We start from the raw sequence: 26,351 nt of genomic DNA on the forward strand, positions 1-26,351 counted from the left end.
TCGGTAGAGTCGAACTGGCAGCACAGGGACTGATCATTGTGGACATTGACAAGCGTGAGAGTCACCCAAAGATAACTCTAGGAACTAATGTGATTGAAAATTGTCTTGCAGAGGTGATTTTCATTTTACAGCAGGTTGCCAAGAACGCCAGCTCCGGCCAGCAGCGAGTGCTCCAGAAAGAGATCCGGGCACTGATGCGACGGCAACAAGTGGAACTCTCCGGCGGTGAGATTGGTAGCGTAAGAATGTGTGACCCTTTCCCTATTGCCATGCCCCCGAAAAGTGAAATGATGATTTGGTGCCGGGCAGCTATTGGTCTGAGAGGTAGAGATTACCAGGCCATGGTAGAGCCAGTCTACTCGGACAGTAGGCCCACCATTTTGACAGCCCGGGGGGTAGTTGATGTATGCCATGGGAGGGTACCCGTTCGCATAATAAATATTGGGAAAAGGGAAGTATACCTGCCCCGGTATGCTACGCTAGCCAAATTATATACTATCAACCAAAATTCTATACAGTCTGTGGAACCCTTGCCTCCATCTCATCCGGAGGAAGGTAACGGCTCTGAGAAAATAATGGAGGATTGGTGTCAGCAACTACATTTGGGTACTGACTCCACTCCCTCCCACCAGAAACAGGGAGTCTACCGGGTGGTTCAAGAGTACGAGAGAGTGTTTAGTAAACACCCGTTAGACTTCGGGCGAGTCAAGGGGGTAGAACACCACATCCCCACGGGAGACCATCCTCCCATAAAAGAGAGGTATCGGCCCGTACCCCCTGCACACTACCAACACGCCAAGGGGATGCTTAGAGACATGAAGGAGGCTGGGGTAATCAGGGATAGCTGTAGCCCCTGGGCAGCTCCACTAGTCTTGGTCAAAAAGAAAGACAACACCATGAGAATGTGTGTAGATTACCGGAAAATTAACCGTATCACACACAAAGATGCGTACCCCTTACCAAGAATAGAGGAGTCTTTGGCTGCTTTAAAATCTGCTAACTTCTTCTCCACCTTGGATCTCACTAGCGGGTACTGGCAGGTTCCTGTAGCAGAGGCGGATCGGGAGAAGACCGCATTCACCACCCCGATGGGACTTAGCGAGTTTACCTGCATGCCGTTTGGACTCTGCAACGCACCAGGAACCTTCCAGCGATTGATGGAGTGCTGTCTGGGACACCGGAACTTTGAGACGGTCCTGTTATACCTGGACGATGTTATCGTCTACTCCAAGACCTACGAGGACCACCTGAAGCACCTGGCGGAAGTGTTTGAAGCTCTGGCAAGTTACGGCCTAAAGGTGAAACCTTCCAAGTGTCACCTCCTGAAGCCAAAGGTGCAGTACCTGGGACACGTGGTGAGTGCTGACGGAGTGGCTCCCGACCCTGATAAGATCACCGCAATTAAGGAATGGCCAAGCCCCTCCAGCGTAAAGGAAGTGAGGCAGTTCCTCGGGTTGGTAGGCTACTACCGAAGGTTCATTCCCAGTTTCACCAAAAAGGCAGCTCCTATGCAGTACCTCCTGATAGGCCAGTCCAGGAAGGCCAAGAACCAGAAGCCACCCTTCAGATGGGAGAAGCTGGAAGAAGAGTCCTTCCGCCAGCTGAAGATGGCCCTAACGGGGGATGAAATCCTGGTGTACCCTGATTATAGCCAGCCCTTTATCCTCTACACCGACGCCAGTAACATCGGGCTAGGAGCCGTACTATCCCAGATCCAGCAGGGGAAAGAACGGGTAATTGCTTACGCCAGCCGAAAACTGCGACCCACCGAAAGAAACCCTGAGAATTACAGCTCATTTAAGCTAGAGTTCCTGGCAGTGGTGTGGGCAGTCACCGAACGCTTTAAGCACTACCTCGCTTCTTCCCGGTTCACCGTGTACACGGATAACAACCCGTTGACACACCTGGACACTGCAAGACTCGGTGCCCTAGAGCAGAGATGGATGGCCCGCTAGTCCAACTATGAGTTTACAATCAAATACCGGGCAGGACGCTCCAATACCAACGCAGACGCCCTGTCCAGGATGCCAAACCTACCGGACGTAGGGGAAGATTCAGAGGAACTGGAAGAAGTTGAGCTCCCCTCGTTCCACCGTCATGGGACTATCCAGTATTCCCACCGTGTAAGAAGTAAGCAAACCGCTACGTTCAACCCCTTACCTCATTACAACTGGGTGGAGACGCAAGACAGTGACCCTGCCGTCCGTCTGGTAAAGGAGATGCTGACTCGGCCAGATGCACGCCTTGACCCAGACGCTCCGGAGGAAGCCAACAACTGTGGGCTGAGAAGAGTCGACTGTTCCTTTACAAGGGAAGGCTGTGCCGCAGAATGGTTAACTCCCGGACGCATGAACTAATCTGGCAAGTAGTGGTGCCAAGAAGAGACGCAGCTATGGTGATGGAGGCATACCACGACGGAGCTGGGCATTTCGGATGGAAGAAGCTGTAGTTCCTGCTGCGCGGGCGGTTCCATTGGGTAGGCATGAGAGGAACCATCGAGAGGTGGTGCAGAGACTGTGGCCCATGCAACTTAAGAAGGAGGGACCGTGCCAGCCAAAAGACTCCCCTGCGGTCCATCATCACCAGACAGCCGTTGGAACTGGTAGCCTTGGATCATGTAAAACTGACCCCAAGCAGAAGTGGCTACGTCTACGCGTTAACCATCGTGGATCACTACTCCCGGTTCTTGGTTGTCGTCCCCGTCAAGGACTTAACGGCTCACACAGCAGCTAGAGCCTTCCAGCAGCACTTCTGCCGTCCGCATGGATACCCGGAGCAGGTGCTGACGGACCAGGGGCCTGCCTTTGAAGCGGAGGTCTTCCAGGAGTTCTGCACCCTGTATGGATGCCGGAAGATAAGAACAACACCCTATCACCCGCAAACTAATGGACTTTGTGAGAAAATGAACCAGGTGGTGATAGATCTCCTGAAAACATTGCCCCTGGAGGAACGCAGTCTGTGGCCTGAGAAGCTGCCCGACCTGGTGGACCTATACAACCACATCCCTGTAGGTTCCACCAACTGTACCCCGGCTTACCTAATGAGGGCAAGACCTGGTAAGCTTCCTGTTGATCTGGAGATGGGAGTCCTGACACCCGAGGACACTTCACCAGAAGCCAACTGGGACACAGAGAGGCAGCAGCAATACCGAAAAGTACAGGAGAGCGTGGAGCGTAGTCTCTGTCAAGCTAGGGAAAGACAAGAGAAAACTTACAACCAGTATGCTCCCGCTGTTCCCCTGGTGCCCGGAGAGCAGGTCTTGAAGAGGAAAAGACGGCTCCACAAGTTGGACGACCAATGGGAGAAGGACCCGTACACCGTACTGCCCTCAAGCCACGACAACCCAAAGATCTGTACAATCAGTAAAGACGGAGGGGAAACCACAGCCATTGTATCCCGGGATCACCTAAAGAAGTGTCCCGAACAGCTACGGAACCCTGAAGAGGAACAAGAGGACCCTCGACCCGTAGAGGAAAGGGAAGATATGGTTAGTACTGTGCTCGGAGACTTCCCTCGGTCTTGGACTCAAGTCAATGGTGCTGTTGTGGTACCCGTCCTCACGTTCCTCCAACCAGCATCCCAAGTGCCTACGGAGACACAGGTAGAACTGGAAGAACAGCCGGTCCAGGAGGCAGAAAGCCCCACACAAGCAGACCAGGAAAATCAACCCTCTGCTTATAGTGAGCCTGCCATACCCCTAGTGAGCCAAAGAGTCCGTAGACGGCTGCCCAGTTTACCCTTGACAGCTCCTATACCCTGTAGCTCAGGACCAATCAACCAGCTCCGTAGGTCCACTAGGGTCACTAGAGGCCAGCTGCCCATACGGTGGAAGATCTAAATGTTCAAGCTATTTTATTAATGTTTACCTGTTTATTGTTGCTTGTGTATAATTATGTGTTTCTAGTTATTTATAGGAGTCTTTGGTGGATTTACCGGGAATCCTTTGTGCATATAGTTGGAGCGTAACCCAGGACGGACTGAAAGACTGTTAAGGACTCGGGGCAGGACAGACCCCTACCTGGTTACGTCTCCCTGTGTTGGTGAAATGGACACCCTTGTTTTCCTCAAAAGTTACACCCGGTTGCGGACACGCCGTGACCACCTTATGTGTTGTCTCTATCAGAATGTTATTGTTTGCACCTTGTTATGTTTACAAAAGTATGTTTAGTCCCGGAGTACTAACTTTCACTAGGGGGGAATGTGGCACCCCAGGGGTCTGGTCTCCACAGTAATAGCAATGTTATGTCTGAGAGCAGGTGGGAGGTCTCTTGGTCAGGAATCCTATTCATGCCACACCTCCTGCCCGGTCCTGGGAGGGGAAGGACTTCCCCTATATAAAACTGGGGCTGAGGCAGGGTTAGAGAGAAGAAGAGGAGCAGCTTAGGAAAGAAAGATCAGGAGCTCAGTGGGAGCAGTGCTAAAAGGAATCAGGGGCTGGCAGCTGAAGAGCTCGCCCTGATTGAAGAGTTACCACCGGACCCGGAGTCCGAGGCTGTGGGGATTAACCCTGACCCAGCAGCAGAAACCGACCGGCAGGGGATTTCAGGTCCTCTGGCCAAGAAACCCGAAGGCACGGTCACACGCGTGGGACTAGCACCGCCGTCGTGGAGCGGAAGCCACTAGAAGGCCCCGAGTCACCGGCCATACGGGTGAGCACCACACGGTACACTCAGGGACGTGGGCTACCTTTACCCGCCTCTAGCAAGGAAGCCAGAAGAGTACAATTAGTTGGGGAGGCCTACAACTCCGCCTGGCCAAGGGGGATCCCATCTGCTCAAGGACTGACCAGGCCCCGACCGCTAGCCAGTACTCCGGGAGGGTCTATCTTTGTCACCAGTAAAGACCCTGAACTACACCGCATCGTCTCTGAGTGGTTCCTGCTACCCCCATCATCCACGTCGGCTGCCCTGAGGCCATACCCCTCCCGTTGTGGGTTACACTATCCACGCTGCACCATCCTTCCACCGGCCTCAGCGGTCTGCCCTGCAGTGGCAGCTCCATAGCTGCATTCAACGGGTGGCGTAGTCGTCCTACATCTACTGCTAATATACCGCCACTTAGTCTGACTCCCTGGGCACGGACCGGGTCATCGCCACGAGACTACTACCCCTATCCGATCCGGCTCCGGGTAGGCTCCCGCGTGCGCAACGCTGCGCGACTCAGGCCCAGGGGCGCGTCATTTCCACTACTGTATTTTTTATGACTTTGGCTAGGATAGTGGTGCTGTATGATGAGCGGGGGGGGGAGTGTTTGATGAGGGGAGGGGGTGGGGACTCGGGAGAGGTCAGAGTAGCGTCGGGTTACTTATCTATTTTTTTCTTAACTTAATGTGTGCAGATTCCGGTAAGCCAATTAGGGCACAGGAACCATACACAATGTCCAGACACAAGGGCTTCTGTCATTGGCTGCTGAAGTCACATGTCCCTCTCCATATAAAGAGTGGACATGTTGTTTTAGCACCATTTTGTCAGTGTAACAGCGCAGAGAGGCTGCTACTGATGCTGGTCCTGGATACTGAGAGATTTGAGATAGTTAGTAGGTGGTTGCTTCTAAGTCATATAGTTTAGATAGATAGGATCCTGCGTGGCTGGAAAATCGACCTTCCAGCAGATCAATCGGTTTTGCTATTAGTGTGGTTCAGACAGAGACAGCAGGCCACATTTCAGCATAGAACTATGTTGCACACTGCTGATATTGTGCTCCATGCAGAAGTACACCTTTGAAACTCTATTTTTTTCTGTTACTAACTTGATACATACAGCAGGCCACATCTCAGCTTGTAATTTTATTGTGGTGAAATTTAGCTGTGTCCAGGTCTCATCCACAGTAAAAAATCAAATTTCTTCTGTTACTAACGTGATACATACAACAGGCCACATCTCAGATTGTAATTTTTAGGCGCATATATTCTGCTGTATCCAGGCCTCATCCACAGTAAAAAATTTAATTTCTTCTGTTACTAACGTGATACATACAGCAGGCCACATCTCAGCTTGTGTCAGGATTTCTGTTGCCCTTCTACAGTTTGACTACTAGTGGCAGCTATTGTTCACTTTAATAATTTTTTTTACCACATTCACTGAATGCTAAAACTGACCTGCCATTATTATTCTCCAGGTCATTACGAATTAGTGGTGAAAAAAATCCAAAGTTTGCTAAAAAAAAAAAAAAAAAAGGCGCCATTTTCTGAGACCTGTAGCGTCAGCATTTTTCGTGATCTGAGGCCAGGTGAGGGCTTACTTTTTGCATGCCGAGCTGACATTTTTATTGATACCATTTTGGGGTAGATATAATGTTTTGATCGCCAGTTATTGCATTTTATTGCAATGTTGCGGCGACCAAAAAAACGTAATTCTGGCATTTAGATTTTTTTTCTCGTTATGCCGTTAACCGATCGGATTAATTCTCTTTTTATACTGATAGATCGGGCAATTCTGAATGCGGTGATACTAAATATGTGTGTATTTGTTTTGTTTTTTTTAATGGGGTGAAAGGGAGTGATTTAAATTTTTAAATATATATTTTTTTATATTTTTTAAAAACATTTTTTAATGGGAGACTAGAAGCTGCAGTTGTCTGATCCCCTCTGCTACACACAGGCGATGATCAGATCGCCTGTGTGTAGCAGAATGGTGGTCGGGGCTCATAGCAATCTGGCAATGACAACCACAGGGGTCTCCTGCAGACTCTGGGTGGTCATGCCAACCCATCGGTGACCCACGATCAGCTGACATGTGCCCAGAAAGGTGCAGGCTCAGCGCCGGAGCCGGCGCCAAACAGGGGCATCTGACGTGTGGCGTACTATTACGCTCCACGTCAGAAATGGGTTAATTCTTTGGTGCTGATATTGTTCTCCATACAGGGGTTCACATGATAAAATCAAAATTTGTTGTCTTACTACTGTGTGTCACGCAAGGTGTGGGAAAGACTAAGTGCAACACAAAGGGAAGAGGGGAAGGGAGCCCAGACACTAGGGAAAGGGGGAGTGGAGACCTCCTAGGCTGATCTGATATCACCCTGTCTCCCCTATCGTCACTATATTGGTTCCCTACCAATCGCCACACAGGAACCTAAACCCTGTATTTCCCTAGAGCTTGGCCCTGGATTGGGAAGGGGGGATGAGCACTTGTCAGTCCCCACTAACAACTAAAGACAAGGGAAACAAACACAGGGGAAAGTAACTTAGCATGAGCCGACTTCAGAGAGATACACCACACATCCTCTTAGCACCAGAGGAAGTAATCAGACTGCAACAGCTCCAAGCCTTCACAAGGGAACATGTGACTATCACCGGCACCTCCCTGTAGCAAACAGAAAGTATTTAAACACTCAGGCCTGGGTGTCAATTAGCAGGAGGGAGGTAGCTGCTGGGTCCTAGAGTGAGACAGATCTAAGAACGTGTCTGAAATGCGAAACGAAGAGATCTTCTGCAACCAACAGCAGGGCGACTGTCTGTCACATCTGACACACCTATGACACTGTGCTATAGAAACGATGCCACATTTCAGCTTTTAATTCTTTGGTGCTGATATTGTTCTCCATACAGGGGTATGCATAAAAAAATCTAAATGTATTTTCTTACTACTGTGCTACATAAAGCAGACTACATTTCATCTTTTAATTCTTTGATGCTGATATTGTTCTCCATACAGGGGTTTACATGATATAATCTAACTTTGTTGTTTTACTACCGTGCTACATAAAGCATGCCACATTTTAGCTTTAAATTCTTTGGTGCTGATATTCTTCTCCATAAAGGGTTCACATGGTAAAATCTAAATTTCTTGTCTTACAAGTGTGATACATAAAGCAGGCCACATGTCAGTTTCTAATTCTTTTTCTGCAGAAACTAGGCCGCATTTCAGCTTTTAATTGTTTGGTGCTGATATTGTTCTCCATCCAGGAGTCCACATTTCACAGTATAAATTTGTTGTACTAATAACTTGGTCCTGAAACCATGCCACATTTCAGCATTGGACAGGGCTTGGAGCAGCATTTCTAGATTAAACTTTGAGCAGTAACTGGTGGATGAGTGACAGCTGTAGGCCTGGTGCTCTGAGAGCTCTGCCAAATTCAAGCAACACACATGAAGGAGACCCAACTTGGAGACCAAACATTTTCAATAATTATAGTAACCCAGTAGTCAGCACTATTTCTAATCCTAACAATAAGGGCAATCATGTTGCAGATAGTGCTGGAAGAAGGCGCTCATGGGTCGGTCTTTTTCATGAGGTCCAAGCCCATAGATAGGGGATCATTATCCTCTTCATCTCCTAACTGTTGCGCGTCCATGTCCATAACCTCTTCCTCTTCATCCTCCTCCATTTGTTCCTCGGCTCCTGCACCTTCACTAACAGTTTGTCTGGTACCATGAGCCCCCCATTGATCACTGTAATCCACCCTCCTATTGCAACCGCCTGTGCGTTGACAGTCCAGAATTTAGAGATATTGTTAGCCCTTCCGCATCCTCCTCTGCTTCCTCCTCTTCTCCTGGGACCACCACCTCCTCTCGCAGACTATTCAAAGTGTGCTCCAGCATGTAGATGAATAGAATAGTGATGTTGATGATGGCATCATCAGCACTAACCAGAGGTCCTTCATCTGTGTCCACTCCGCAAGTGTGATTTGCACCACGTCCATACTACGTTGGGCCAGGCTATGCAAAATGACATACTGCGTCAGGGCTCATCACTGCTGCCAGATTGCAGGTTGAGGATGTGAGCCATGCAAGGCACGTGTGTGAGGTTGCCCCGGCGTAGGGCCGCCACCAGGTTTGCATCATTATCGCACATGGCCTTCCCTGGCTCCAGGTTAAGTGGAGACAGCCATTGTTCTGTATGACTGCGATCTCCAAGGCATTTTAATTTAAACACCGCCTGATTGCAGTGAGCCATGGGTGTGCAGAACGGAGGTGGGGGGGATTCTCTCTGCACTGTTGGAACGCTTGTCTCATTAAGGCAGAGGTTGAGAGCACAGGTGGAGACCCTAGAGGAGGTGGAGGAGGCAGAAGCAGTGGAGGAAGTGTTAGATACAGAGGTTTGTTCCGCAAGCCTTGGGGATTCCAAGACTTGATGTCTAGTGGTTTAGTTCTCCATCCCCTGGTGTGTAGTGGTTTAGTTCTCTAGCCCTAGCTGTTTAGTAGTTTACTTCTCCAACCCCTGTTGTCTATTAGTTTAGTTCTCCATGTTCTGATGAGTATTTGTTTTGTTCTCCAACTCTAGGTGTTTAGTAGTTTAGTTCTCCAACCTCTGTTGTCTAGTAGTTTAGTTCTCCATCCCCAAGTGTCCAGCAAGCCTTGGGGATTCCAAGACTTGTGGAGCAGCCCATTCCCTGCCTGCCCCCACAGCCATCAGAGTCACCTAGTGGCCAGTCAGCGAGATGTAACATCCCTGGCCATGCTTGCTTGTCCAGGTGTCAGTGGTGAAATGTACCCTGGCAGACATAGATTTTTTCCATGAACGGGTGATGTTGTCTGCAACATGCTGGTGTAGCACAGGCACATCTTTCTTAGAGAAGTAATGGTGATTAAGCAACTGGTACAGGGGGACTGCGACGGCCATCAGCTTTAGGAAAACGTCTGTATCCACCAGGCGCAAAGGCTGCATTACCGTGGACAACAGATTGGAGATGGTGAAGTTCAAGCTCTTTGCTTTGTAATGTGTAGGAGGAAACATCCTTTTACCTGACCAAAACTGCAGGACCGAAGGCTGTCTGCTGTGCTGAGAGAGCGTGGAGTAGGATGAACACGACAAACTGCTGGACTGTGAGAGAGGTGCAGGTGGAGATGTTATGATGGATTGAGAAAGATCGGGTGTGCTTGGCATCTGAGATCAGTCAAAAAACAGCAGGCATGTCCACTTCCATAACAGCTGACGGGCTCTCACGCACCCCAACTGTAGCGGTATCAAGGTTCTGCTTCTGGAGACCTGTGTGAGAACACTTACCACGGTGACGGAGGAGGAAAAAGCAGCAGTTGTGGTTGATGGGGCGGCCGGTGCATTTTAGTGCAGTGAGATTCCCAGTCTAATGAATGTTGATCGCGCATGTGTCAGTTCATGCATGTAGTAGTCAAATTATTGCAATTTTTGCCTCTACTCAGTCGTTTTTAACAAAGTTGGCAGATTACATGAGTTGGGTCATCCTTAGCGGTCTCCAAAAAGACACAGGCTAGGCAAACCTTGCCGCCCCTGCGAACTGCAGACCCACGACCGCTGTTGGCCACAACCAGAGTTGTGGCTGAGGATGCAGTGCTTTTTGTAGTTGCATCACTCAGTGTCTGTGTGGGAAGCCGCAATGTAACCTCCTCATCTTCTTCCTCCTCCACCTTCTCTGCTGAGCTACTCAGCTGCGTGCCTCTGGGTTCACACCAAGTGATATCTACAACCTCATCGTCATCCTATCTGTTCTCCCACTCCTCGCCCTGAGAGTCACCCTCCTCCTCTTCCTGCCCTGACGGCACAGTACAGTCTGCATGCGCCTCAGGTGTCTGAGTCTCATCAGTATAACCTCTATGCTGATGACACACAGATCTATCTTTCTGGACCTGATATCACCTCTTTACTAATCAGAATCCCACAATGTCTGTCCGCTATTTCATCTTTCTTCTCTGCTAGATTTCTGAAAGTTAACATGGATAAAACCAAATTCATCATCTTTCCACCATCTCATTCAATTCCCCCAACTGACCTATTCATCAAAGTCAATGGTTGCCCACTCTCCCCAGTCCCGCAAGCTTGACTCGGATCTCTTCTTCAAACCTGAGATCCTAGCCCTTTCCACTTCTTGCCGACTCCAACTCAAAAATATCTTCCGGATCCGCACATTCCTCAGATTCCATGAATCTGGAAAAACAGTAGTGCATGCCCTGATCATCTCCTGCCTCGACTACTGCAACCTCCTGCTCTGTGGCCTCCCTTCTACCACTCTCGCACCCACCCAATCTATCCTAAACTCTGCTGGCCGACAAATCCATCTGTCACCCTGCTATTCCCCGGCTTCTCCCTTCTGTCATTCCTTGCACTGGCTCCCCATTGCCGAGAGACTCCAGTTGAAAACTCTAACTTTGGCATCCAAAGCCATCCAAAACCTGTCTCCTCCATACATCTGTGACCTAGTCTCCCAGTACTTACCTGCACACAATGTCCGATCCTCACAAGATCTCCTTTTCCACTCCCCTCTAATCTCCTCTTCCCACAATCGCATGCAAGATTTGTCCCGTGCATCTCCCCTGCTCTAGAACTCTCTACCCCAACATATCAGACTCTCGCCTACTGTGGAAACCTTCAGAAGGAACCTGAAGACCTACCTCTTCCGATAAGCGTGCAACCTGCAGTAACCTTTGCTCAACCCGTACCGCTGTATGACCAGCTCTACCCTCACCTACTGTATCCTTACCCATCCCTTGTAGATTGTTTGTGAACCCTCGCGGGCAGGCACCTCTCTCCTTCTGTATCAGTCGGTGATTCTTTTGTTCAAGATTATTGTACTTGTTGTTTGCTATGTATAGCCCTTTTCACATGTAAAGCACTATGGAATAAATGGTGCTATAATAGTAAATAATAATAATTATACTATTTGTACTGTGGGTCAATTGATGCCTCTTTTCCTGGTGTCTGCCCCTTATTTGAACTGTTTTGGCAACTTTTGGGCCCCTTTGAAGGTGTTGTGTGTGCGTTTGGTTTTGCCTCCCATTGAATGTTTGACGAACTGTTAGACGAATAGTTCGGCGAACATCGGGAAGTTCGCCGATCAGAAAGAAATCGAACCTTTAAAAGTTTGCTCATCTCTAGTGTTCACCAAGGAACTGTCTGCTCCAGGGATCATTCAACAAGGCAAAAATCAAAGCTCACCATCTGATATAACTAATTTAACACAAGAAGAAGTACAGCTGCGTCTAAGCAAATTAAATATTGACAAATCCTACGGGCCAGATGACATTCATCCACGGATATTGAGGGAATTGAGCTCCAGTTATTGACAGACTGCTGTATCTTTTTAGACTCCCTTGTAATAAGGTCGGTGCCACAGGATTGGAAGATGGTTGATATGGTACTGCTATTTAAGAAAGGTAAGAAGGTGGATCCAGGCAACTACCGTCCAGTAAGTCTAAAATCAGTAGTGTGCAAAGTTTTTCAGGGCATTATAAGAGATGACCTGCAGAAATATATTGCAAATAATAATATAATAACTGACAACCAGTATGGATTCATGAAAGATAAGTCATGTCTAACCAACATGTTGGGTTTCTATGAGGAGGTAAGTGGAAATCTGGATGTTGGTAATGCGGCTGATGTGCTTTATCTGGACCTTACAAAGGCATTTGACACAGTACCACTCAACAGCCTTATACTGACGCTTCAGAAGCAAGGACTAGGGGAAGTTATATGTAGATGGGTAAGGAACTTGCTAAAAGACAGGAAACAAAGAGTCGTCATAAATGGTACATTCTCTAAATGGGATATAGTCAGGTCCGTATTTGACACTAGACAAAGGAGGTCCACCAGGCTCAGGATTTAATTTTTTTTTAAATCTTTCCTCCCATCCCCAGACTTCATAAGAAAACCGGAGTGTTTGTGGAGGGAGGCAGGGGGCGGCATCCCTGTATTCACCTGTACTAGCATCTTTAAGATGCTAATGCAAATGAAATTCCGTGCGCTTTAATCAGCTCCCTGACCCGGTGTGCGGTGGCGTGTGCATGCTTCTGATGTCATGTCAGTGCGATGAGTTTACCTGTTACTGCTGACCGCCGGAGAGGAGGAGACGCCGCCAGGGCTGGGAGCGGCCAAGTAAGCGCTCATTGAGCCGAAGATACAGGGGACAGCCTGAGGTGTGAAAAATGGGGCTGCATGGGGAGGATGTATCTAAAAAAGGGGGGCCACATGGGGGGGTGTATCTGAAAAAGGGGGGGCCACATGCGGGGGTGTATCTGAAAAAAAGGGCTGCTCAAGGGGGAGAGTCTCTGAAAAAGGGGGCCACATGGAAGGGAATGTCTCTGAAAAAGGGGGCCACATGGGGGGATGTCTCTGAAAAAGGAGGCCGTATGGAGGGGATGTCTATGGAGAAGGGGCAGCTGGGGTGGGATGATTATGTAAAAGAGGCAGCGTGGGGTGGTATGAATATGGATAAGTGGCAGCATGGGGTGGGATCACTATGGACAAGGGGCAGCATGGGGTGGGATGACTATGGAGAAGGGGCAGCGTGAGGTGGGATCACTATGGAGAAGGGGCAGCGTGGGGTGGGGTTACAATGGAGAAGGGGAAGCGTGGGGTGGGATGACTATGGAGAACAGGCAGCGTGGGGTGGGATGACTATGGAGAAGGGGCAGCGTGGGGTGGGATCACTATGTAGAAGGGGCAGCATGGCGTGGGATGACTATGGAGAAGGGGCAGCGTGGCGTGGGATCACAATAGAAAAGGGGCAGCACGGGGTGGGATCACTATGGAGAAGGGGCAGCGTGGGTTGGGATCACTATGGAGAAGGGGCAGTATGGGTTGGGATCACAATGGAGAAGGGGCAGCCTAGGGTGGGAACACAATGGAGAAGGGGCAGCATAGGGTGGGATCACAATGGAGAAGGGGCAGCGTTGGGGGGATCACAATGGAGAAGGGACAGCGTGGGTTGGGATCACAATGGAGAAGGGGCAGCGTGGGTTGGGATCACAATGGAGAAGGGGCAGCGTAGGGTGGGATCACAATGGAGAAGAGGCAACGTGGGTTGGGATCATAATGGAGAAGGGGCAGCGTAGGGTGGGATCACAATGGAGAAGAGGCAGCGTGGGGTGGGATCACAATGGAGAAAAGGCAGCGTGGGTGTCATGCAAGGTGTGGAAAAGACTTAGTACAACACAAAGGGAAAAGGGAAAGGGAGCCCAGACTCTAGAGAAAGGGTGGGAAGTGGAGACCTCCTAGGTTGATCTAGCATCACCTTGTCTCCTCTAACGTCCCTGTATTGGCTTTTCACCAATCGCCGCATGCGTACTTCGCCCTGTCTTTCCCTGGAATTTGGCTCAGGCTAGGGAAGGGAGGAGATGAGCATAAGTCGATCTCCACTAAACACTATAGACAACAAGGAAGGACAAACAGGGGGAAATAGCTTAGCTTTAGACGACTCTAGACAAATGCTGTTAATTAGCCAGAGGGAGGTAGCCGCTGGGTCCTAGAAACAGCCTCTAAGAAGACGTCTGCAATGCCAAACATAGAGATCTCCTGCAACCAACTGCAGGGCGACTGTCTGTTACTTCTGACACACCAGTGACAGTAGGGTGGGATCACTATGGAGAAGGGGCAGTTTTTCCTCATAGACTGTAACTTTGCGAGAAGGGCCCTCACTCCTTTTAATATATGAGTTACGCTTATTCTGTAATGTTTTTTTGTCTGTTCAAGCCCCCCTAAAATTGTAAAGTGCTGCGGAATATGTTTGGCGCTATAAAAATAAAAAAATATTATTCTTCTTATTATTAGTGTGGGGTGAGATCACTATGGAGAAGGGGCAGCAGGGGTTAGGATCATGGTATAGAAGGGAGGATGGTGTGGTGGTCGTAGTATAGAAGGGGGGCGGCTTGGTGGTCATACTATATAAAGGGAGAAAAAACTGTCTGGCACATCCAAAACAAGAAATAGGTGTGTAAAGGTGCTTACTAGGAGCAGCTACCTCCATATACAACTAACACACAAAGTAGAACTCTGTAACGCTAAGTATGCGAACATGAAATATATGAAATTTGAATAGTATTACTGCTCGAGACAATAGAAATAACTGACAAATCTTAGCGCATAAATTGGCCAATTCATGTATGCCTGGTAGCCATGGTAAGGCGTTTTGGATGTGCTGGTCAGTTTTTTTTGTTTATATGTATAAGCTTTGACTGAGCACTCCGCCTCTATGCCACAGGTGGTTTTAATTGCAGCAGGATCTTACCTTCCCATACACATGCAGACTTTGGTCTCTTAGAGAGGTATTCACATTGATAGGGTCCTGGTATCGAGAAACGCCTTACCATGGCTATCAGGTACACATGAATTGGCCAATTTATGCGCTAAGATTTCTCATTAATTTCTATTTTCTACAGCAGTAATGCTATTCAAATTTCATATATTTCATGTTCACATACTTAGCGTTGCAGAGTGCTGCTTTATTTGTTAACTGCCAAGAAAGATGATCTTTAACACCTTCATGACATGTGCCATATACAGTACAGACCAAAAGTTTGGACACACCTTCTCATTTAAAGATTTTTCTGTATTTTCATGACTATGAAAATTGTACATTCACACTGAAGGCATCAAAACTATGAATTAACACATGTGGAATTATATACTTAACAAAAAAGTGTGAAACAACTGAAAATATGTCTTATATTCTAGGTTCTTCAAAGTAGCCACCTTTTGCTTTGTTGACTGCTTTGCACACTCTTGGCATTCTCTTGATGAGCTTCAAGAGGTAGTCACCGGAAATGGTCTTACAACAATCTTGAAGGAGTTCCCAGAGATGCTTAGCACTTGTTGGCCCTTTTGCCTTCACTCTGCGGTCCAGCTCACCCCAAACCATCTCGATTGGGTTCAGGTCTGGTGACTGTGGCGGCCAGGTCATCTGGCGTAGCACCCCATCACTCTCCCTCTTGGTAAAATAGCCCTTACTCAGCCTGGAGGTGTATTTGGTGTCATTGTCCTATTGAAAAATAAATGATGGTCCAACTAAACGCAAACCGGATGGAATAGCATGCCGCTGCAAGATGCTGTGGTAGCCATGCTGGTTCAGTATGCCTTCAATTTTGAATAAATCCCCAACAGTGTTACCAGCAAAGCACCCCCACACCATAACACCTCCTCCTCCATGCTTCACGGTGGGAACCAGGCATGTAGAGTCCATCCGTTCACCTTTTCTGCGTCACACAAAGACACGGTGGTTGGAACCAAGGACTCAAATTTGGACTCATCAGACCAAAGCACAGCTTTCCACTGGTCTGATGTCCATTCCTTGTGTTCTTTAGCCCAAACAAGTCTCTTCTGCTTGTTGCCTGTCCTTAGCAGTGGTTTCCTCGCAGCTGTTTCACCATGAAGGCCTGCTGCACAAAGTCTCCTCTTAACAGTTGTTGTAGAGATGTGTCTGCTGCTAGAACTCTGTGTGGCATTGACCTGGTCTCTAATCTGAGCTGCTGTTAACCTGCGATTTCTGAGGCTGGTGACTCGGATAAACTTATCCTCAGAAGCAGAGGTGACTCTTGGTCTTCCTTTCCTGGGGCGGTCCTCATGTGAGCCAGTTTCTTTGTAGCGCTTGATGGTTTTTGCAACTGCACTTCGGGACACATTCAAAGTTTGCCCAATTTTTCGGACTGACTGACCTTAATTTCTTAATGTAATGATGGCCAATCGTTTTTCTTTACTTAGCTGATTTTTTCTTGCCATAATACAAATTCTAACAGTCTATTCAGTAGGACTATCAGCTGTGTATCCACCAGACTTCTGCACAACACAACAGATGGTCCCAACCCCATTTATAAGGCAAGAAATCCCACTTATTAAACCTGACAGGGCACACCTGTGAAGTGAAAACCATTTCCAGTGACTACCTCTTGAAGCTCATCAAGAGAATGCCAAGAGTGTGCAAAGCAGTCATCAAAGCAAAAGGTGGCTACTTTGAAGAACCTAGAATATAAGACATATTTTCAGTTGTTTCACACTTTTTTGTTAAGTATATAATTCCACATGTGTTAATTCATAGTTTTGATGCCTTCAGTGTGAATGTACAATTTTCAAAGTTATGAAAATACAGAAAAATCTTTAAATGAGAAGGTGTGTCCAAACTTTTGGTGTGTACTGTATGTACAGTGCAAGTTGTGTCTCTCCCTTTGATGCGGGCTTCAGCGCTAAGTCCCGTCACATGACAGCTGATCTGATCAGCTATCATGTGCCCCTAACAGCTCCGGGTGGAATCGTGATTCACCCGCAGCTGTCAACATGTTAAATGCTGCTGTCAATCTCCGACAGCAGCATTTAACATGGCCGCGCCGGAAGCGTGTCAAAAACCACGTCCATTGGTGCGCCTGTCACATGATCGTGAGCCGTCGATGGGTTGACATGACAGCCCGGGGTTTGCAGGAGACCCCTGTGGTTGTCATAGCTTATCTGCTATGAGCGCCGCCCAGTGGTCGGCATTCAGAGCAGATGAACATTTTTGTTACCAATAGCGCCCTGCTACAGTATGTGTAACACAGGTGATGAGATGATTGCAGATTCAAGTCTTCTATGAAGTAAAAACTAGAAAAAAAAGTTTTAAAAAATATAAAAGTTCAAATCACCCCCTTTTCGCCCCATTCAAAATAAAACAATAAAAAATACACATATTTGGTATTCATAATCACCTGATCTATCAGTATAAAAAGAATTAATCCGATCTGTAAACGGCGTAACGAGAAAAAAAATCAAAGCACCAGAATTACGTTTTTTTGGTCGTTGCAACATTGCAATAAAATACAATAACAGGAGATCAAAAAATCGTATCTACCTCAAAATAGTATCAATAAAAACGTCAGCCTGGCACGCAAAAAATAAGCCCTCACCCGGCCCCAGATCCTGATAAATAGAGACGCTACAGATCTCGGAAAATGGCAACTTTTTTTTTAACAAACTTTGGATTATTTTTAATAAAAAAGAACCTATACATGTTTGGTGTCTACGAACTCGTAATGACCTGGAGAATAATAATGGCAGGTCAGTTTTAGCATCTAGTGAACGTGGAAAAAAAAAAAAAAAAAAACAATTGTTGAATTGCACTTTAGATTGCACTTCCAGATACTGAGTCACAGCCTTTATTCTAGTCCCAGTTTTGCCGTTTGCTGGAGAAACTGACCTCAGGTGACAACACCTTCCCTGCAGTTGGTTAGTAGGTTTCCTTCCTCAGATTAGCGTTCAGCTCTTGGGGTACAGACTACACCACCCAGGCCAGACATAGAGGCATCATGGAGTACTGGGAGAGTTCAGCTTTCTACCCTGCAGAGCGAAGAATGCAGCATTGACTAGAATACAGGCTGTAACGTAAAACAATACATAACTTTAATGTTCAGCAATTCTATAGCTAAACTGTAAAATGGTGTTCAAAGGAAGACACACAGGCACAAATGAGTGTGACCAGTGAAAATCACATTGTGTCTTGTAAAGAAAAGGCCAGGACACTTCTTGACAAGACTCAGATTGAGCAGAGCTGTACCTGTGAGTACATTTAGGAAAGTGCCAGCAGAGGGAGCTCTTAGGAGCTAGCTCCCAGAATGGAGCTTGTTCTGCTTTTCACTCACACCCAGTGATGCAGCTAAGGGAGGAGAGCAGAGGCTGGTGGGGAGTAGGCACAGGGAGGGAGGAAGGGGAGATGTGTGCTGGATGGAGTGAGGAGACAGGGATTTGGCACTTGCAGTAGTGGGGCTTGGGATGTGCAGCAGTCACAGAGTCCTGTAAATAGCAGTGTGTGTGCTAGGGTGGGCTCAGCATTGTTCTTCATACCTGTTGTGTGGACTGTGCCTCAGGATCTGTTTCTTCTTCTTCTCCCCTCTGCCTGCAGGATGTCCTGACTGCTCCCTGATCCCGAGCTCAGGAGTTGTCATCTCCTGTGCTCTAGACCATGAAAACGGAGAGTGAACCTGAGCTGAGCTGGAGCCTGCTCCTTGCCCCTGGCCTGAGTGAAAGCCACCGTCTCCCTGCGAGGAAGAGAGCCAGATCCACAATTGGGGTACCCGGCAGATCCCCCATGGCATGGAGCTGAGAGCTGGCAGAAAGTGACAAAGTGACTAGCGTCTCAGAACCGTGGTACCGAGCTCTATCCATATTCTAGAACACTTCTCCGGGATAGTGTCCGGACATGGCAGCGCGGTGTCCACTGTGAGTGCAGCAAGAAACTTGGACCCCGAGTATGGGGCCCCTGGTCCCACTGCTGCTGGGGGCCCTGATTTGGGTCTGTGTCTGGACAGATGACCCCAGCAAAGTGATATCAGACCGGTATGCAGTCTACTGGAACAAGAGTAACCCCAGGTAAGACCGGTGTGGTGGGCAATGACGGTGAGGGGCAGAAACTTTCTCTCATGATAAAGTATAGCAGGGCGGCCAATGTAGAGCGGTATTGGTGGCATTGTAGAATACAGTAATGTGGTTTTCTGGTAAGTACCCCACTATCTTACATAGTTACGTAGGTTGAATAAAGACCTAGGTCCATCAAGTTCAACCTTTCTTCTCCAACTGTACATTGTGTCACTAATGAATGGAGTCTAGTTAGAAACTTAGTGTGAGAAGCTCTGGGGCGAGCACCTCCCAGATAATACCACAAATTACCCGTATAGGTAGCCATTATATGCCATGGTGAGGTAATATCGTTCCATTCTCTCTAGCCAGATCTAATCATTTCTACCTGACTAGCTGCGTTTATTGAAATCTTTTACTTCATTTTATAGCTCACACCACCAACTGGAACGAGATCCAGCCAATCCTCCAGATCCCTGCAATAATTGCCGGAACGATATGATCCATTTGTAGCAATATTGCCACTTTCTGGCCACGCCCCCTTTCCAGAAACAAACGAGACTATTGGAGAAAACATTGTAAATGAGCCGCAGTTTGCAGATTTGAGCAGTCTTCTGCCATAGGCACAACGATACATAAACTCGTGTGTGAATGATGACTTGTAACAGCAGGGCCTTGAGCGTTACATTAAAAGTGTAAGAAAAATGGGAGAAAGTCTAGAATATTAGTGAAGAAGGCGTTCCAAGCTCCCATGTGTGTACACGTTTCCCATCATCTGGGACATTGATGAAACTTTCTGATATCCTCTGCATTTATCCACAGCAATGCTTATTAGGCAGAAAGCTTCTCTCACCATATACAGCACAGCGGCCATGTGGGGATTTCCTTTGTGATGGGGTCTCCCTAATAACGTAACGTTTCCCTAGCTAACTCGTGTCTTCGCTGGTAGATGTTACTAGTGCGCAGTTCACACTATAGAGCTTTGTTAAGCTGTCTGTTTTTACTTTAGTGCTGTCTACATTAATCTTTCTGCCCCAGTGTCTCATCTACCAGCCAGCTCGGTGCCTGCTCAGTATGTGACATGCCATGCTGATCCTGGCCACATTATCGAGCTTCTCCAGAAGGAAACCCCAGGGAGCTGGCTTCTCCCCTAATGCCCTGAGTCATTATGTGCATCTCATGATCACAAATGGGCTCCCAAGAAAGTACCCACCAGACACTTGTAATGAGTGTGTGTAGACTGGTTCTGCGTGTGGGAAGCTGGTATGCCAGTGCCCATTTTTTGTTACTGGTTAGCATGCGTAGTGCGTACTATGTTGTATTGGTTGGCAAGCACAGTGCGTATTATGTTCAATTGGTTGGCATGCATAGTACATATTATGTAGTATTGCTTGGCATGCAACATGCTTATTTTGTAGTATAAGCTGGCATACATATTGTACCCTATGTGTAATTGGATGGCATGATGGATACATATTATGGAGAATGGGCTGCAAGCATAAAGTGCATTGTATTGTATGTGCTCACTTGCCCAAATAAGCAGGTACCAACTTGTACAAGTTGCTAACAAGTCTGTTCTGGCATGTATAACGGCATTAGCAACATGTGGATTTAGTGTGACACATTTTTCCATATTTCATGGGCTAATGGGTTAATAGATAATGGAACCATTACAAGAAGATTTATGAGCAATATGATACTTGAGGGTGTATTTTGTGTTCATGGATGGTCAGTATATCTGTGTATCTATCCTAATGATCTAGCCACTGTGTGTGCATACGACAGGTATTAGTGTGTAAATTGGGGGAAGTTGTGTCTGTGTGTGTTAGACTGCTCATTGGAGTCACAATCATACTTTTTGTATAGTTTAGTCTGTTTGCTATCATTTAAGGTGACTTACTTTCCATAGGTAAGTAAAATATCTCAAGTATTGCACTTTTAAGTACTTTGGCTTATATATGTACATTGCATGTAACAAGGTTGAGTCTTGCCTGTATGATCAGCATGCACTGGATTTATTGTACTGGACTAATCTCCATTCATTTGCTCCATGTTGGCACTATTGCATGACGTTGCATGTTTGGTGTAATCCCAGCCTCGCTGTTATATACGTGTGTATTGATGTGTCTCATATAATAGTGCCTCTGACATTGTAGTGCCTTGCTCTGTTCATATACTCTAGTAAGCTGTTATATGATCAGTGCAGAATTTCTGGCACCACCAGTAATATAGGTTGGCATGATCATTGGATGTACTATGAGCACCATAGTGTTCAGTGATAACCATGTGGAATTGTGTATGTACAACATATGCATGTATGGGTGTGTTCCTGGTTTTATGTCATATTTTCTTGACACTTAATATGCACAGTTCTATTATTAGTGCCATCATATGAATATTGACTCTTGGTGGCCATATTAATAATGTTTCCTCCAAATGTCCTTTTTTGGGTCTTAAAGGGATCGTCATGACTATCAATTCATTCTACATTGGAATGTAATAATGAATTTGTTGTGTTCAGCATGACAGTAGTGTAAAATATCCTAATTCTCAATGTTAGTCACTGATTATGTCTATTCACGTGGGTTCATATTTGGGTCTACTTTCCTATCTTATTACTATATACACACAATGGACAAACCAGTAACATGCGTGTTTTTTGCTATTGGCATGGACACAAGAGATATGGTCAACGAGTCAATAGTTGAACACTGAATAACAAATTTAGTAGACATTAAATTGGAGGGATGTGTATAGATCACAATGGGCATGATGCCTGTGTATCATAAAGGTCCTATAATAGCACAGGAAACCTTGGACTATCATTGATTGTCACCTATCACAAGTAAGCAATGCCACCATTGTAATGTATAGATTTGGCACATTCTTTTTAGCATTTCCCACTTGGTGAGTTATTGTAATATTTGTTAATGCAACCTGTTACTCTCTTTTGATGCAAGCTGTGACTAATATATGTAGAAAATCCATATATTTTCATTTCATATACTTACATACATATATGCTGTATAGTGCTTGGTAAGCTGGCATGTGCCCTGTATCCTCACCCAGAGTGTTGCGTGGAGAATATGTTGCCTTTTGTACTTCAGTCTGGGTTAATATCAGATTTTGTGATCTTACTTTGGCCTTTATATTTGTAAATGATTTCATAATCTATCATTATTTAATATTACATGTTGTAATATTAGGTGTAAAATAACATATCTTTACAGTCACTCGTTTATAGGAGCTGCCAGTTGTTTTGTAGGGTCCCTAAAAATCATGTAAAATCTGAATTTCAGAAACCTGGAGTACTTCTAGGAATACGGTGCCTGCCGTCTGCAGCTTTCCCCCATTTAACGTCAGTAAGTCTTATGGGCAATATTTGCAGAGGTGTTATCACTCTGTGCCCAGACCTGACATCAATTAAACGTTGTGCCGCCTAATCTAAAATACATTATTTCGGAAGGAAGAAACAGTCTTGTCATCTGTCCCACCACTACTTTCAAAGCATGGGAAGAGATAGAGTAGCTCAATGCACATCCATGCACCACAAATCTAGTCAAAAATCTCTCAGATAAATATGGACTTAGATGTGACAGGCTGATCCAGTTGCCAGTGTGAAACCTAAATTTCTTAAAAGTCCATTGAGGATGTGCATCAGAACCTTGCTCTGATCCGATGTACCTTCTTATTGTTGGGGAATGTCTTCCTCCACTTCAATACATGCACAGAGATGAATGAGTTAATGTTAAATGATCATTGGCCATTTTTTTTTCAGTTTTCACAATGGATGAGTAATAATAAAAAAGTAGGATTCTAAAATATAATGATAATTTTGTACCTCTTTAAGACTCAGTCTAATAAGTACATCCACCGGCGCATGTTTGAAAGCTAACCATAGCCGCTGTTTTGCAGAACTCAAGTTGTGAGATGAACTTTCTAAAACTTCTTGCTGCCGTCTGATTGTGGAGGCATGTTCTAGAAAGCCCTGGGTTACTATCTAGAAGCCAGAAGTGGCTAGGCGTGCTCACATTGGGACAATGCCATGTTCCAGCTGAGAGACTGTGGGCTATGCTGCTTTGTCCTCCACGTCCCTTGCTCTGCTGATTTCTTCACATATGGATTTTATTACATGCATTACTCCACATTTTTAGTCCCATTTCCCCAGTTTTGGTTTTCTGCCTGTGACTGTATGCTTGGCCTAAGATATTTCTTTTGTTCACCTAAATGCTCAACATATGTTAAAATTCTTTAAGGATCCCAAGTCTGGCGCGAATCAACATTTTTTTTTTTTTTTTTAAGCTCAGCATTTCCAGACCTGGCCGGCTTCTTTCCAAGTGCTCGAGTTATTAAATGAAAAAGAACAGTCTGAGAGGATTAAGCACCTCACATAATTTAACACACTGATAGCGATCTGTAAAAATAGCACTGCTTACTTACTCCGAGTGTTCCGGACAAGTTTTCAGGAAAAAAACCAATAAATCAAACAAAAAAAGAGAACATTTCATCCTAAACTATAGATTTTTTTTATGTAGCCTTACAGTACAATGGTAATTTTTACTGGAAAAAAATAGAAAATTGTTTAATATACTACTATGAGATACAACGTGTAATATACTGCAGTAGATTTTTGTAAACATTTTAGTGTTTTTGAAAAAAAAAAAACACAAAAAAATATTTCGGTAATTAGTTCAATGTCCTGTGTCCACAAATCTCTTAATATTATATATACATTTGGAAAATGTAACATAAATTAGATAGCTGCTCACAGAGGCTGCTATATACTCTCACACACACTAATATATATATATATATATATATATATATATATATATTTATATAAATTAATATATATTAATTTACACAACTTTTTTATTCAATTTTTTGCACATTTATTTGTACTTGCACTGTCCTTATGCCCTTGTATCATGTATATGCACAATTTACCACAATTATACAGCATTTTGGCGATGGCGTCTAACTCCATTTTCTTGTTCATTAAATATTTTTTTAAGCTGTTCAAATCTTAGAAAATATCTAGTCCTCCTTTGAAAACAAGCGCTATGTTCTGCACTCCCTCTATATTATTTCCTGTATTCTCTCTTTGTCATTCTTAAATACATATAAGTTAATTATTCACCATATGAGCATTGCAAAAATAATCCTAAAAATACTTCTTCTTTTTTTAAATAAAATAAAATACACACTATAAATGATATATGTCTAAATATTTAAAACCTAAAGATAGAATATCAATGTCTCTTTAGAAAAGCACCTATATATTGATAAATGTCACTAGAACTAATCTAATACTGTATAGTGCAAAGAAGAAATAGTAAAGTGATGCATGTGAATGTGAATTACCATTATTGTGTAACATGCAAGATACAACCAACAGCTTTTAAGAATTTCACATATTTATATTTCGGGGTTTTCGTAGTGCCCTCGTTATCCTGAGTACCTTTCATAGGAATTACATTATAGGGTAGTCAAGCAATGTTATCAGTGACATTGCTTAAGAAGAAGTATGGTGACATGGAGACATCTGATTCTTGATGGTAGGTGACATTGTTTGACAGTCTGCCTGCAAACTTGGGATGTTTGGGGGCAATCATTCTACCAGGATGGATTTTTCTTGTTTGCTTTCATAGACTACTCCAAAGATCTGTTGCCCATGTGTTAACACAAGTCTGTGGCTAGTTTAAAACAACCTTCATCTCATACGGAGCACATTGACTACAGTTTATAAGGTGCTTATGTCGATCTCCACTTTAATGCAACGTATCCACTTTGTATGTATTATATAGAGAGCACCTTAACCAGCCGGCCTCAGGATGTCAGTTACAGTTTTCCGGGGGCCTATGGATCAGTAAACCTTGAATCGTTTGTGACTTGTGGAAATTACATCAATACCATTACAGAGATACTTATATACGGCCTGCCGATAAATGCCGCTGTTGTTCATCATTATAATTAGATATTTTATCAGTGTTTACCGTGCATGTTGTTATATTACACCCAAAAAAGACTTTTATCCATCATAGATTCAGATTGCTGTCAGTTCTCACCTAAATACTCCATCCATACATGTAAATGTAAAATCCACACCTCTGAAACATTTTTAGATGTTTGGTGTTTCGCCCAAATTCATCAGCTTATCTTGGGCCACGTTCTGTGTTTCTTCTCATCTGAACATCTTTGTAAATCGTAGTCACTGAAAATATCCATAGTTATTTTGGCACCCACACCGTTGTATCTCTAGAAGAGCTTAATTCCCTAGGCGTGGAGTGTGTGGAGAGGTTTTCCATTTTCAGCCTGCTTGAGGAATCTCTTTGAATAAGCTAATATTTTACAAAAATTGCCAGGGTCCTTATGCCCATACATAGCAAGGACATTTGAAGAATACTTGCTGGGCCCTGCAAGTTCATCTGCAGTGAAAAGCAGGCGTTGATGGAATATGTAAGAACGGTGGTAATTTGGTTAATTTTACGTGGGGGTTTCTCCCTCTTCACATATGGAGCCATGGCTTTGGTCAGAGTGATTTAACTCATAAGATCTTATAGAAAACAGGGTGGGATGTGAGTCCACGATCTGTTGCATATATGCTTCTTCTGCTATTAAGCCCCTTAGGTTTGACCAGGTGTAGATATATGGTTATGATGATTATATTTAGCAGCTGGAGTCCAGTTTGATAACAGTGTTAAATTTGTTAGTAATAAAATGATATATAACTCGGCACTCAGAAGGACTCTGCAGAAAAGAAGAATTTTATTCACCACCCAATAATCTGGAATAATTACTACCAGCAATTCCATATCGCCGTTCTTTACACAATTCTTTACAAACGCCTCTTTCTGATGAAAGTCCAGGTGTTGGACCGAAATGTTAAAAAAATAAAATTCTTCTTTTCTGTTAAATCCTTCTGAGTGCCGAGTTATGCATAATTTTATTATACAAATTGGAACCCTACTCGCACTCCTACTCGTATCTTTGGAGTGGCATACACTACTATTTACTAGTGTTCAAATCACTAAGGTCCAGTATTTGTGAGAGGAAGTCTTACATATTGTCTTTTAGCTCGGTTTCCCTGAACATCTGTCACATGCTAATCACAAATTATTTTCCTAGTAGGATTTGTTCTACTTGGTGCAGTGGTATTTCAATGGCCTTCAACCATAGTCTGTTGTAGGTACCAATATCTCCATACCTCCTCTGACTGCACCTGAAACTTTTGGCCTCTGAAATGATCCTACATGTTGTTCCTGTGTATAAAACTGGTGTAATCATTTGCCATGTACATGATTTATGACCCAAGAATGGTCAGTTGTCTGACTTGTGTCTGTTGCCTGG

General features: G+C 45.2%; 1 protein-coding gene across 1 annotated transcript in view; it reads left to right on the forward strand.

Moving 5' to 3' along the window:
- The first annotated feature begins 18,289 nt into the window (after positions 1–18,289).
- EFNA2 (ephrin A2) overlaps positions 18,290–26,351 on the forward strand; it is a 320,028-nt gene continuing 311,966 nt past the window's right edge. The window contains exon 1 of the mRNA XM_073686174.1: positions 18,290–19,016. Coding sequence (XP_073542275.1) covers positions 18,898–19,016 — 119 coding nt within the window. The 5' untranslated portion in view covers positions 18,290–18,897. The remainder of the gene's footprint in view (positions 19,017–26,351) is intronic.

This window comes from Phyllobates terribilis, unplaced genomic scaffold, assembly GCF_046119375.1.
Source record: "Phyllobates terribilis strain yellow unplaced genomic scaffold, ASM4611937v1 Scaffold_1__5_contigs__length_1240528914, whole genome shotgun sequence".
In the NCBI taxonomy this organism is placed as follows: Eukaryota; Metazoa; Chordata; class Amphibia; order Anura; family Dendrobatidae; genus Phyllobates; species Phyllobates terribilis.